Genomic DNA, 15,201 nt, shown 5'->3' on the forward strand with positions numbered 1-15,201 from the left:
TGTGAGACTCACACATTCGGAGCCAAATTTGACAGTCTCGCACCTCATTTCTCACATGCTGGCATCAAGTCTATATATAAGATAGAAGGATAGAAGAATCATTTTATATGAAAGTTAATTTACAGTGCTCTGTACAACGCAACTATTCTAAATAACTAAACAGTGTCTTACTTTAATAATACTGTACTGGTAATGATGGTGATTATAATATTAATAACAAATATTGTTGCTAACTAAGTTCATATGTAAACCTGCTGATACTTTCACTTCTTTATTTTGTAATCACACATAGTACTATAAGTTTTTAATAACTGTGGGTCAATTTAAGGTGGTCACATTTGTCTGATATTTCTTCTATTTAGTGTCATGACCAATTAGAAAGAGTTGTTATGAAATTTTAGGTTAAAACATGAATGTAAGGTCATATATATCAATTTAATATTTATAATTAGTGTAAAAAAAACATCTATCGTGAGGTTTATACAGTATATGTAATCAAATACACTGAATAAAAAATGAACCTCAAAACAAAAGTTACTACAGTACAGTAGGAGACTTTTACACCTGTATTCCGACAAACCCCGCCTCCTGTAGAATGATTGGCTAGCAATAAACAGACTTCGTCTGTGTGAAAATGTTCAGCGTATCACAGAGCAGAAGATACAGTAGCAACAACCAATCCGCTCACAGTATACGCTGTACTGTCTGAAAACGGGTGGGGAAAATCACACTTCAGAAACAGTACCAAATGCTCCCTCAGATTGGCGCCCAAAGCCGTCTTCATTTGGATTATACCAATGCCTCAAAATAGGGGAGGCGCTTGAGTAAAAAATATAAGATTTTATTAATTCGACTTCTTAATTGTAAATTTGCATTTGTAACTTATATAGTCATTATTATTTTATGTTTGTATTCTATATAATGTTGTAAGATTTTAATTGATCGATTTACAAAGTTCAAAGTTTGAGATGATCCCCTGTTAGCAGGTAGAGTGGGCAGTTCCGTTGTTTCCCGCCCCCGTCGCCATTTTCAGTGTTGTTGGTGTGTACGAGAGAAAGAAGATCAAGGTTTTATTGAATATTTAATGTGTTAAATACGGGTTAATAATCCTTTGCGGATTTGTTTATATTTGTTTCGATCCTTCTTCTCTGTGTGGAGGAGGAGGAGCAGGAGGGTGCTCGAGTCTATATCTGCGGGAAGCTAACTGCACGAGAGGACCATGTACATTAAACAGGTACAGTAAGCGGAGATGCTAACGGCTAAGCTAAACTAAATTCTGCACTTTATAAAAATTTTTTAATAGAATAATAGTTGCTGATGTGGAGAAAAACACTGTCTTGTGCATCACATGATGTATTCTGCACTGATAAACTGTGTGGCGTAGTTTTGTCATGTTATTATGTTATTAGGGTTATCTGTAGCTAATGCTAATCAACAGAGCGCGAGCCAGTAAGGTAACAGTGTTCCGTACAGACGAGGGCTGAAGTTTTTTAAACAGTTTAGTGCTGTCATTGGGGTCCTGTCTTTCAATCAGAAGGCTGGAGAATCCCATTGAATAAGCAGGTCTGCTATTAATAAGAAGTTTGTTAAAAAGATAGGTGACTGTCCACAGTCAAGCAAGCTTTACATCGCAGTGGGCAGGAAAGAAGGTCCAGCACAGGGTAAAGAAAATGCCTACAGCCTTATCGAGCTTGTATGGTTGTGGACAGTGTCACCCATGTTCTAGCAGCTTTTAAATCCATGGCAGACCTAATACCACTGACTAGGTTAACTAATGTCCACTCAGGCTGTGACCTGGGGGGGGGGGGGGGGGGGGGGGCAGGGCTCAGACCCTTGTTTGTCTCCAGGACCCATTCGTCAACAGGGTTGTTCAGCAGTTAGTCCTTTATGTGTGCAGTTTGCATGTTCTCCCCGTGTCTGCGTGGGTTTCCTCCGGAAGCTCCGGTTTTCTCCCACAGTCCAAAAACATACAAGTGAGGCGAATTGGAGATACAACCTTGTGTAATGAACCTTGTGTAATGAGTGACAACCGCTTCTGTCATGAATGGAACCAACAGTGTAAAACATGACGTTAATATCATAATAGAACAATAAATAAATAAATAAATACTACTTGTGCAGTCGAAGGTAATTGATTTGTAATTCTGTGCCGCCAGGTTATTATCCAGGGCTTCCGCAGCTACAGGGACCAGACTGTGGTCGACCCTTTCAGTTCCAAACACAATGTGATCGGTAAGTCCCAACTTAGTACCGATTTATATATTGCCAGACTAATGTTTGGTTAAATCTAGGCACCACATTTTAGTGTATCGTTTGTATTAATTGATTACAGATTGCTTACTTAGCATGGCCTCTTATTCATGCTGCGTATTGTTTTCCACAGTCGGCAGAAACGGATCTGGGAAGAGTAACTTCTTTTACGGTGTGTATAATGCATAAACACATACATACATACATACATACATACATACATACATACAGCGTAAATAAACAACAGTCCGGTCACCTGATAACTGTTCTTATGCTCAGTATATGTTACCTAGGGACCAATTTATCTTTGTTTATTCATTTAGAAGAAAAGAAAAGTGTAATGTCTTGACTGGTATTTACAGACATTATTAATTCAGTATTAATTCAGAGTCATGTGTCATGTTTTTTATATGTTTTTTTGGGGGTCCATGTGTTAGGGCGTTTAAATTTGTGTAATGAGGGTGCTCACATAGTTTTTTCTTTTCTTTTTGCAGCCATCCAGTTTGTGTTGAGCGATGAGTTCAGTCACCTGAGGCCCGAGCAGCGTCTGGCTCTGCTTCACGTAAGTAACGCTCAATCAGGGTTTATTCTGTTCTCAGGCTATAACATTAATAGTTATAACCTATATATGCAACGATGCAAATGATGTCAGTGTGTAAAGGTGATGTAGTTATTAATGCTATTGGTTTACATGATATTTATTTTATTATTAGCTTTTCACACTCACTGTATGATAACCTTTGTTGTCTCTACAGGAAGGCACCGGTCCCAGAGTCATCTCCGCTTTTGTGGAAATTATATTCGACAACTCTGACAACAGGCTGCCGGTAATAAGCATCACTGATAATACTAGATGTATATTGTGTTGATATTGCATTACGGCTGCACACATATGTTTTTCTTTGTAAGGATAATGCGTAAGTCAGAGCTGACATGTAAGGGACCTAAACAGGATATCATGAATGTCTCTGGATTACAGTGACTTCTGCAACTGTTCTCTATTTTGTGATTTAGTAATTAATGTGTGTGGGAAATCGAAGAGAAGACAGAATATAGAATAAAATGCTTGTAATAAATGATTGTACGTAGATGTTTTGCATGGATAATGTACTGGAATTGCTTCTCAACAGATCGACAAAGAAGAGGTCTCACTGCGACGTGTCATCGGAGCTAAAAAGGACCAGTACTTCCTCGACAAGAAGATGGTGACGTGAGTGTCTCTCTCCTATTCGAAACCTGTTCATTGCTGAAAGTTCTGTCCGATTCTGGAGACTGACTGTGTGTGTGTGTGTGTGTGTGTGTTTTTCAGTAAGAATGATGTGATGAACTTGCTGGAAAGTGCAGGCTTCTCCCGTAGCAACCCGTATTACATTGTGAAGCAGGGAAAGGTATAGCGGCTTCTCAGAAACACACTTTGACTTTGTGTTAATCAGAATTTAACGAAACGATCATGAATTTCTTGAAAGAAATGGTCTAAAAGAACACATATACGTTAATATACTAAAACAACAAGGGCTATAGGCTGATATAAATAAATAATCAGAATGTAATGAATCTGAAGTTACTCCTGACAGTGTCAAAACAGAACACTGATCAGTGACAACACTGAATATTTTTGTTGTTCCAATTATTAGATTATTAAAGCACATTTTACTTGGATTGTTTATCATATATCTGATTTCTTGCTGCTGTCTTATTTTGTATGTGTAACTAATTCGGTGTTTTCATTGCTGTGTGTACAGATCAATCAGATGGCGACGGCTCCTGACTCTCAGCGTCTGAAGCTCTTGAGGGAGGTGGCAGGAACCCGAGTGTACGACGAGCGAAAGGAAGAAAGTATCTCTCTGATGAAGGAGACGGGTTAGAACGCTACTAATATCGATAACAAGCGCCACCTTATCTCCGCACATCCTGAATCAAGATCCGGCCCTGACCTGGGTCAAGCAACTGGTTCTGCTTACACCCAATCCTACTGAGCTATGGTGTTGAGTGCAGGGCTCGTAATTGCCGAACCAAGGGGTGTAAATGCAAGTATTTTTCAGATGTGTGTGTTTTTTTTTTTACAGAGGGGAAAAGGGAGAAAATCAACGAGCTCCTGAAGTACATCGAGGAGCGACTGCACACTCTGGAGGATGAAAAGGAGGAGCTGGCACAGTACCAGAAATGGGACAAAATGAGGAGAGCTCTGGAGTACACCATCTACAACCAGGAGCTTAACGAGACTCGGGCCAAACTTGATGAGGTAAACACGCTGCCCCCAATGTGTCAGTGGCTCTGCACCCTAATCTTTCCAAATCTGTTTTAGAAATCATTTAGAGTTCCTCGCACAACTCTTGTTAATCGCTTAATCATCTCCTCTAGCTGTCGAGCAAGAGGGAGACTTGTGGTGACAAATCCAGGCAGCTACGTGACGCTCAGCAAGACGCCAGAGACAAAGTGGAGGTACGGTTCTGAAGCTCATTGTGCTAGCTGTGCTCGGTTGTGTTGTTTTAAATGACGCAATCCAAGATGCGAAAATAACGAGCAGTCATTTTAAACCCAGTATGAGCTCTGGTTACATAATTCCTGGATCCTCTCGCTCTCTCTCAATCTGCAGGAGACCGAGCGCATTGTGCGCGAGCTGAAGGCTCGTATCACAGCCATGAAGGAGGAGAAGGAGCAGCTGAGTTCTGAGCGACAGGAGCAGATCAAGCAGAGAACCAAACTGGAGCTCAAAGCCAAAGATCTGCAGGACGAACTGGCAGGCAACAGTGAACAGAGGGTCAGTGCACGCACACACACACACACACACACACACACACACTGTTTATTATTAAATATCTCAACACAAGAACCTTAGCCAATAATGATGCATTGATGGTTGACCTTTAGTCAATGCATAGAGGGAACCCGGCTCAGCGTAATAATGCGTCGTTGTTTGCCCGTATTGTGATGTTGTCAGTCCAGCCTTGTCTTAAGTCTGCCTTAAATATTGTCATGTAGGCGCCACGCACAGACCCTAACGCAACATAATCTGCGGGACCTAATGTGCTCCGGTAGCTCATTAAAGTAGCTTCATTAGTACAACTCGGAGGTAGTAGTGAATCGAATGAAAAGCACATGGCTTACTCTTAGGTAAAGCAGGTCTGTTGTAATTTATATAGAATTGTGAGGTTTGCTCGGTGCGTATTGGCTAAAGATAAAGATGAGTACGGGGAGTGCTGGCAGGAAACGCTGAACAGAGGGTTTAGAGTGCCTGCCTACGTCATCCAGTACGCACACACACACACACACACACACTGCACTGGGCCGGCATCCAGACCTGTCGGTGCCCACACAACAAAAGCTCGTGTGTAAGAGTAGACGAAATAAAGAGCAACTCCCCTGTCTTTACTGAGCATCGTACGAGCCTGACGCAAAAGGGATTCCCCCTTAGTATCTTTACTAAGTATCTAAACATACACACCCCTTAGTCTATTATCAATAATGATAGTAGATCAGTCTATCTAAGTAGATAGATCCTGACACGGACTGGGTACTGATCGCTTGTCTAATTCTCAATTAGAAACGGCTGCTGAAAGAGAGGCAGAAGCTGTTGGAGAAGATCGAGGAGAAGCAGAAGGAGCTGCAGGAGACTGAGCCCAAATTCAACACTGTGAAAGAGAAGGAGGAAAAAGGAATAGCCAGGTGAAGCCCAGTTACGTTTATTAGTTATCAGACTTCGTGTGCTGCCAGTGACCGCTTCTTTTCACTTGTCACATACGGAAAGTCATGCACTGGCTATTGGTGATCGACCACGCCTTGTGCAGGCATCTCCACCGGCCAGCCGAGGCCGTAATTACAGCAACGAATAGGAATCCCCGTCCAACCATTGTCCCCGACACACAGCCTGTGTAGGGTAGAGCATTAGCCCGCTGCACTGCTCGAGTGTCTCCACTGCCCAATTACTGTGGGACATGGGACTAAATATAGTAGCACAGGCACTGCCAATAAGATGTAGTGAATGTTGTAGCTTTCTGTACGGGATACGGCTCTAAGTGGGGACCCAACACTGGCTGGTGATAAGAACCAGTGTCTGAGTGGGTGTGTGGTGATCAAATCAGGGTTGTGTGGGTAGCACAACTGGGATCTGTTGCCAAAAAGCACAAGAACTGGATTTGATTATATGATCTACGTATTTCTACAGTAGCATTGTGAAATTGCGCTGCTTCCTGCTGGGTTTCTCTTCTCCTTATTTTCTGTTTGGGCTTCCAGACTGGCCCAGGCGACTCAAGAGCGCACGGACCTGTACGCCAAGCAGGGGCGTGGCAGCCAGTTTACTTCCAAAGAGGAGAGGGATAAGTGGATCAAGAAGGAGCTCAAGTCTCTGGACCAGGCTATCAGCGATAAGAAACGACAGATTGCTGCCATCAACAAGGACCTGGAGGATACGGAAGCCAACAAGGAGAAGAACCTGGAGCAATACAGTGTAAGAATCATGACGTCCTGTCCTGGCTGCTTAATCAAACCGGCGACGATAGGGATTACTTCACTTCACTGTCTGTCTCTCTGTCTGTCTGTCTGTATTGCTGTAGAAACTCGACCAAGACCTGAGCGAAGTGAAGACCCGTGTGGAAGAACTGGATAAAAAGTACTACGAGGTGAAGAACAGGAAGGATGAGCTGCAGAGTGAGAGAAAGTAGGTGCACTCGCTCTGTTTCACACCCACTAACCCTCTCTCACCCACCTCATGGTCACTGAGGCAACTCTCACATCATGCATATTGATTTCTCTCTCCTCATCGTTACTCCTCTGTTGATGCATTTGCTCATTCTGAGTCATGGGTTTCCTCAGCACAGTATATCGTAAGCTCATGTGGGTTTTCCTGACCCAATCTGGGGTCACTGAACTGCTCTGTGTGTGTGTGTGTGTGTGTGTGTGGGCTTGCAGCTACCTGTGGAGGGAGGAGAATGCAGAGCAGCAGGCCCTGACAGCCAAGAGAGAGGATCTGGAGAAAAAACAGCAGTTACTTCGTGCAGCTACAGGAAAGGTAGCTCAAACACATTTTTAAATCAGGTATCCACTGTGTGTGTGTGTGTGTGTGTCTTGTTCTGCTGTGTAGGCCCACAGAGTTTTAAGTATCATTAAGCTTGTTAGCTCATTGTGAAGCCCCCCAAAAGCTGGATGTGGTGTGTTGATAGCAGGGAAAGCTTGAAGCCTCAATGGATTCAATCACACACCACACCATTGACCCAGCCTCAAAAACACATGAGACTCTTTAATCTGAATAGGCTTATGGTTATTTCAATAATTATGCCAAAGAAAAGGAGTGTTAAATCATCATAATGATTAGCAGTGAGTCACTGTACAGTATAATCAGACACGCACCCCACGCCGCTGGCAGATCTACACGAGGCGCCCCACAAATAGAACCTCTCTCCAGATGACACACGATCTACGTCTGTCTGTGTTCCCCTGCAGGCCATTCTGAACGGTATCGACAGCATTAACAAGGTCCTGGAGCACTTCCGGCGGAAAGGCATCAACCAGCACGTCATCAACGGGTACCACGGCATCGTCATGAACAACTTCGAGTGCGATCCTGCTTTCTACACCTGCGTGGAGGTGACCGCCGGAACTAGGTAACTTGTACCTCCGTTTCTAGCATGTTTCATTCGAGGCTGAGTTATTACATAAGCTCGCGTGCGTGCGTGCGTCCTCTCTAAATAGATCAGGATAGAAATAGAATCGCCCCGGCAGCAGCTCTTTGAGCTTTTATTCCTGGAGTGTGTTTATAAACTGGTGCACAACTGCTTCATGATTAACTTGAAAGGACCGTTTGTTTGTTTTTCTGGCCAGTTTGTACAACCTCGAGGCTCGAGTGCACTAGTGACCTCTGCTTGATTCCCTCATTGGATGAGGACGCCACGATGTTCGGAGTGTGTTTGGAGGGAAAAGGGTTGTATATGTATAAGTCATCCCAATTTCACCAAACCCACAGTGAAGTACGGTGGTGGGAGCATCATGATATGGAGCTGCTCTACAAGATCAAAGAAAGTACCGCAAGTTCCAGAACACCATTGAACAGACCCAAATATGAAGCCTAAACCCTACACGACCCTGCCAGTCTCTTGCCTTCTGTATTGACCTACACATACAGTGTCAATCCTGTTCAAATCTTAGGACGCATTTCGACATAGGTAGTTTATAATCTCGGGGAATAAAAGACGAGAATAATGCTTTTCCCCACCCTCCTCATTAATGGTTCTAAACAAGAACTCTTGTCAGTTTGATCTTTCCTTTTGAGCGCAATCTCAACTGCAATTAGTTCCGATTTCCGTAGACGTGTTCAGTCAGTGTCGTGTAATTAATCTCATGTTAGAAGCTCGAGTTCTGTCTTCATGTGGTGCGGCGTCCCCCATATCAGTAGCTGCCAACCGTCCTGTGTTCGTGTGCGTCAGGTTGTTCTATCACATCGTCGAGACCGATGAAGTGAGCACTAAGATTCTGATGGAGTTCAACAAGATGAACCTACCCGGAGAGGTCACCTTCCTCCCCCTCAGCAAACTGGATGTCCGGGACACCACGTACCCCGAGACCAACGTAAGCATGCAATCGCAGACTATACATACCAAGTAGACAAATATATGTGTGTGCTTTTAACTTAGCGACAGTTTGGACACTATGTTCACACACAGTCGTGGTTGGGTGAGCTTGACGGAGAGGAACTCTGGTGGCCTGTGTAGAATCTCGATCTCGTGTGTTGTTTGTCGATGCTCTCTCGACTTAGTGGGCTTGACTTCCCTGCTGTGACACTGACCATGTTAAAGCAGTCGATATAAATGAAAAAATGAAGGGACCAGGTTAAATTAGATGTGTTTTGTAAAATGAATAAATAGTTTGCTTGACTTTTATTCAGTACTGTGTGTTCGTCTAGGATGCCATCCCGATGATCAGCAAACTGCGCTACAGTCAAAAATTTGATAAGGCCTTCAAGCATGTGTTTGGGAAGACCCTCATCTGCCGCAGCATGGAGGTTTCCACACAGCTGGCTCGAGCTTTCACTATGGACTGCATCACTCTGGAGGGTATTACATTTATTTTTTTAAACACTACTGATGTTTATCCGTTTTATAATACTGCACAGTGGTGTATTACTCTAGCCCAGGGGTGTCCAAAAGCCTAAACTTGACCTACAGTTCAAGCGTGATTCAGCCAGATTTGTATTTTGTATTTGTTTCTGTGTGTAGGTGACCAGGTGAGTCACCGCGGCGCTCTGACCGGTGGGTACTACGACACCCGCAAGTCTCGTTTGGAGCTGCAGAAGGACATGCGCAAAGCCGAAGAGGAGCTCTCGGAGCTGGAGGCCAAGCTCAACGAGAACCTGCGCAGGAACATCGAACATATCCTTCCTGTAGATCATTTCAGCAGTGTTCTGTGTGTATGAAGTCTTTGCACTCTGTTATTAGAGCCTGGTGTGTGTGTTGTTCGAGGAGGGTCTGTGAAGGGGTGATGCTATGGCCAAATGTATTAGTGTTCATCTGGACCACTTTTTGAAAGACGGGTGTGTGTGTGTGTGGTTGAATCCCAAGGATGTGTGTGTATTGGCATGCACATTCAGTTAAAGATCTGTTTATAGTACGGGGTGTAATGCTTTCTGCCTAAATATCCACATTTGCAGATGATTCTAATCCATCAAACACTTTTTTGTGAGGCTGTCGTAGTTGCAGGTCAGTCAAAAAGCCCCCTGCTGCAACCCTGAGCTGGATAAAACGGTTGATTAAGAGTTTAACATAGAACGCCACGTTACGTAAGAGACTGGAACGATCAGCCACGATCACAGCAGCATTTTCTAGTCTGATTGGGTGACTCAGGCACAGCTATTCGTGGAACGGAGCCGCTAAATTTTCAGCACCGAGCTGTTCTAACCGCGGTGTTAATCATATTCCTGTGTCAGCATGGAGTTGACGGACGCTGATCTGATGCACCGTGTGATCTAACGGCGCTAAGAAAGTCTAGCTGGCTTTGTCACGTGCGTACTGTTCGTGTTGCGCCTTAACGCCCGCACACGCATCAATAACGAGATCGATCAACTGATGAACCAGATGCAGCAGATCGAGACGCAGCAGAGAAAGTTCAAGGCCTCCAGGGATAGCATCCTCTCCGAGATGAAGATGCTCAAGGAGAAGAGGCAGCAGTCCGAGAAGACCTTTATGCCCAAGGTACAGCGCATGAACGCTCACTTTTGGGTCCTACAGTTGCAAACGATTAACGGCATAATTCAATAAAGCGACGTAGATACAGAATGAACAGATTCCATACCATAGTGTGGTTACATGTATGGACACCTAACCAAAAGCTGGCTATAGATAATGTTTAGGAAGGCTTGCTCAAGATTTTGGATAGTGTGTGTGTGTGTGTGTGAGAAATATGGTCGTTTGATGCCTGCGGTCACACGTGCTCTTTTTACTAATATTGGACGAGAATGCCTGGCTCGCAATTGAAGTTCTAATTCTAAGTCTGTTGTGGTGTAAAGGTAACCTGATGCAGTAATAATAATAAGCATGGTGTGAAACCCTGTTTTCAGCAACGCAGTCTGCAGAGTTTGGAGGCCAGTCTACACGCTATGGAGAGCACCCGCGAGTCCCTGAAGGCCGAGCTCGGTACCGACCTGCTCTCCCAGCTCAGCCTGGAGGACCAGCGCCGCGTCGACGACCTCAACGACGAAATCAGACAGCTGCAACAGGTACAAATTACTCTGATACCTTACGTCATAATCAGAGTCTGACTTCATGGGTATCTAACCTCTCTGCTCTATTTTTGTATTATCGTTATTATAGGAGAACAGACAGCTGCTGAACGATAGGATTAAACTAGAGGGCAGTATAACCAGAGTGGAAACGTATCTGAATGAGAACCTGCGCAAGCGCCTTGACCAAGTGGAACAGGTGGGTCAGAGTAACTTTGCTGGTAATGTGTTGTTTAGAATGAAAAAATGCTTCATCATAATATGTCAGGGATAAAAGTATATGGACAGAATTGTACAAAACGGCTTTGTATTAGTCTTCCTGTCGTTTATGCCTCCTTGGTAATGTAGAGATTGTTACTGCCACCTTAAATTGCACCATCTGCAAACAAATACCTTCGATAAATGAGGGTGAAATTTCACATTGCTGTGGAATCTGTTTTTTAAGCCACACTGGAGGACTTTTAATCGTTAGAAAATTCCCATTCAAGGTCCCGCGACATCATTTCAATTGGTTTTCGAGTTAGGACCCTGACTTGACCCATTTCCAAGTGGACTTCTGTTTGCTCTTTGAATTGTTGCCAGAATAGACCGGGTGCAGGGTGAGAAAAGTTAAACATCCTGCTCTCGCACACCGAATGTAATGTAATCGAGCATAAATTGTCGAAAGCGATGTGTAAAGCACGTTGAATTTACCGTTCCGAGCCCGAATCTCACTTTCAATGTTCTTGTTGGTCTTGTAGGAGCTGAACGAGCTGAGGGAGACGGAAGGTGGGACTGTTCTCACAGCCACCACGTCCGAGCTGGATGGGATCAGCAAGCGTGTCAAAGACACCATGGCCCGTTCAGAGGGTGAGTACGTGAACACCGAACCGGGATGCACCGAGTTGTGGACTGCAACCCCTGTTCTGGCCCACTCGAAGAGCTAACGCTCGTTCGTTACTGTGCACCTTCCAGACCTGGACGTGCAGATCGATAAGACCGAGGTGGAGATCAAGGATCACATAAAGAGCATGGAGCGCTGGAAGAACATCGAGAAGGATCAGAACGACGCGATCAACCACGACACCAAGGAGCTGGAGAAGATGACCAACCGGCAGGGCATGCTGCTGAAAAAGAAAGAGGAGTGCATGAAGAAGATTCGTGAGCTCGGCTCTCTCCCGCAGGAGGCGTTCGAGAAGTACCAGACGCTCACGCTCAAACAGGTGCCGCTCATTTTGCTTTCTAGATTCTGACAGGTACATCGGTCGAGCATGTTTTCCTTACTGCTCCTACTGCAACATTCAATGATTCTTACATTATTCATTATTTCTTCTCTCTGAGTCACATCCGTCCCACACAGACTGACTCGGCCCATTATAGCTTTTATTCCTTTTCTGTTACTGTGTGTGTTCTCTGTTCCATCACAACTTGAACAGTTTGCATCACACCGGGTTGACCAAGCTACAGTTTTGCAATTGAGAACAGACCCCCCCCAGTATAGAGATTCAAAAACGGGTGTTTATTTATAGCAAAACCCTCCTAAAGTCACTGGACAAACCAAAAACACCCCAGTTTTCATCATTCATCATTTCAAGAACTTGAAATATTCTTAGCCACAAAGACATAATCTGCACGAATGTGTGTCTCCGTGTGTGAACGTTCCTCGCAGCTCTTCCGGAAGCTGGAGCAGTGCAACACCGAGCTGAAGAAGTACAGCCACGTGAACAAGAAAGCTCTGGACCAGTTCGTGAACTTCTCCGAGCAGAAGGAGAAGCTCATAAAGAGACAGGACGAGCTGGACAGGGGCCACAAGTCCATCATGGAACTCATGAACGTCCTGGAGCTGCGTAAATACGAGGCCATCCAGCTGACCTTCAAACAGGTAAAGAAGCATCTCTCAGAGTATCGGTGTGAGGATCGGCTTTTCCGAGAGTCTAAAATGCCATCCGTGTGTAGTACAAGAAGGAGACGGGAGCACTTAACTTCTCTTCATTATTACCGCTCATAAGTTCTCTCCACTAATGAAATCACGCAGGTGTCCAAGAACTTCAGCGAGGTCTTCCAGAAGCTGGTTCCAGGCGGAAAGGCCACTCTGGTTATGAAGAAAGGAGATGCTGAGGGTGGGCAGTCACAGGACGAAGGAGAGGGCGGAGCCGACGGCGAGAGAGCGTCCCAGAGCAGCGTGCCCAGTGTCGACCAGTTCACAGGCGTTGGCATCCGGGTAAGAAACGGAAATGCGTGTGTTTCGAAGTACACAGCCGCTTAGTAAGCCCATACCAACCCACCTCCTGCACACACACACACACACACACATATATAAAACAAACACTTCAGAACAGTTTAATGTGGACTGATGGATAACGTGGCCTCTCTTCTCACGACGTCTCGTTCCTGTCTCAGGTATCTTTCACAGGGAAGCAGGGAGAGATGAGGGAGATGCAGCAGCTGTCTGGAGGTCAGAAATCTCTAGTGGCGCTCGCTCTCATTTTTGCAATTCAGAAGTGCGACCCTGCGCCTTTCTACCTGTTTGACGAGATCGACCAGGCTCTGGATGCCCAGCACAGGAAAGCAGTTTCAGGTGAGTCTCTAGCTCGAGTCTAGCGGTCTAGAAGTTTGTTTTCTAATGGAACAGATGACCTTAATTCCTGTGTGGAGCATTTTGGAATGAATGCTGGCACGTTCGAGCCCAGGGTCATTCCACTAGCTACACTGATCTAATAGTTATTAAGAACCAACATCAATAATAAATCTCTTCCTAATACTTAAACTGGCACAGGTTTTACGCCAGATGCCCCTCCTTGGGCTTGGGGTGTACACTGCTGGAACTGACACTTACCATTACGCCACACACGCTCACTAGTGCGAGATGCCTTCCCTACCGATCGAGGGTGGCGTGCAGACGCGTGGTTCGTTATGACGTGCGGACGGCCACACGCTGCTCTCCGTGATCAGCCAGGGGCGTCCAGGAGTCTTGACCGGGTGCTAAACTTTACCGGCTGAGCCACCGTTGCTTGTACACTTCACATTTTAATCCACGTTTTCTGCAGCCGCTGTGTAAAATAGGGCTGTGTGGACACTTGACCACCTGACATCCCATTCCAACAACCATGTGCGTTAATATAGTCCACTTATAACGGACTGGCGCACAATCAATGATATGAGCGATGGTGATGCCCTTATCATGAACCCTATTCATGGTTGATACTCACGATCGATCTGTTCGTTCTAGACATGATCGTGGAGCTGGCAGGGAACGCTCAGTTCATCACCACCACCTTCAGACCGGAGCTGCTGGAATCGGCCGACAAATTCTACGGCGTCAAATTCAGAAACAAGGTACGAACGGACGTTATGATCCACCCGTCGTTTACAAACCTGAATGAGATTAAATGAATGGGAATGGAGGCCTCTGGAACTGGTGTGTCATAACGGTGTGACTGTGTTTGTCCTAGGTGAGTCACATCGACGTGATCTCGGCTGAACAGGCCAAGGACTTTGTGGAGGACGACACCACTCACGGCTAAGTGACGGAGCTCTTTCCTGTTCCTGTTCCACCTCCCACCTCCCTTTGTTACGCCAGTTACGCTCGAGTGAATTTTTCTAACAGGCTTTGCAGATTTTAAACTGTTGTCGTGTTTTAGATCAACCTTCTGTTCTTATGAGGAGAAACACTGAAGAAAGCATGTTCGTTTTTGCTTTTAATGTTATAATATCGGATTTATGCTTGTACATGTTTCCTTCAGACTGACACTATTAGGTGACGCATGGTTCATAAGCAACAACACGTCTATTCTGTCATCAGAAAGTATTTTATCTTGATCTCCATTTAAAAATGCAGCTCTTCTTATCTTGTAGTTCAATGTTTTCTGTTTTTTTTGCATTCCTTAGGATGTTTTAGAGCTTCACAATTTAACTGATTTTATCTAATCTCCATATTAAATGTGTTCGCGTTTGTTACTTAAAAAATAAAGGTGTCCAAATGAATGTTAAGATTCAGTTTGTTTCTCTAGTCAACGCTAGGTGTCGCTGTCAGTACACCTGTATAACACAGGCTCAGAAAGGTTTCCTGCTCTGTATCCACGTTTGGTCCAAGCCTACTTAAGTCAGGTTGTATTCAAGTCTAAGACCTGAGCACTTTAGGTCGTTTGATCAGACTGTCTGGGATTTGAACCTACAACCTTCTGTTTTTACTTGCTGAACCACCGCTGCTTGTATTTGTCGCTGCAGGACATAACTACTGTAAGGTGAAATGACATGACTAGGAA

The 15,201-nt window shown here is 44.7% G+C and overlaps 1 protein-coding gene across 1 annotated transcript; it reads left to right on the top strand.

Annotated features, from left to right (window-relative positions):
• Nucleotides 1-1,046: 1,046 nt before the first annotated feature.
• Nucleotides 1,047-14,920, top strand: smc3 (structural maintenance of chromosomes 3). The gene is made up of 29 exons (XM_062989361.1): nt 1,047-1,234; nt 2,157-2,232; nt 2,384-2,422; nt 2,745-2,812; nt 3,006-3,077; nt 3,381-3,460; nt 3,560-3,638; nt 3,993-4,110; nt 4,317-4,492; nt 4,612-4,692; nt 4,847-5,011; nt 5,795-5,916; nt 6,484-6,697; nt 6,804-6,907; nt 7,159-7,258; nt 7,690-7,850; nt 8,670-8,811; nt 9,146-9,296; nt 9,459-9,609; nt 10,277-10,430; nt 10,796-10,954; nt 11,049-11,156; nt 11,698-11,806; nt 11,912-12,159; nt 12,606-12,818; nt 12,972-13,157; nt 13,337-13,514; nt 14,166-14,272; nt 14,389-14,920. Exons 1-29 carry the CDS (start codon nt 1,220-1,222, stop codon nt 14,458-14,460), a joined length of 3,648 nt encoding a protein of 1,215 aa, XP_062845431.1. The 5' UTR covers nt 1,047-1,219; the 3' UTR covers nt 14,461-14,920.
• Nucleotides 14,921-15,201: the final 281 nt, after the last annotated feature.

Source organism: Trichomycterus rosablanca, chromosome 27 (genome assembly GCF_030014385.1).
Source record: "Trichomycterus rosablanca isolate fTriRos1 chromosome 27, fTriRos1.hap1, whole genome shotgun sequence".
In the NCBI taxonomy this organism is placed as follows: domain Eukaryota; kingdom Metazoa; phylum Chordata; class Actinopteri; order Siluriformes; family Trichomycteridae; genus Trichomycterus; species Trichomycterus rosablanca.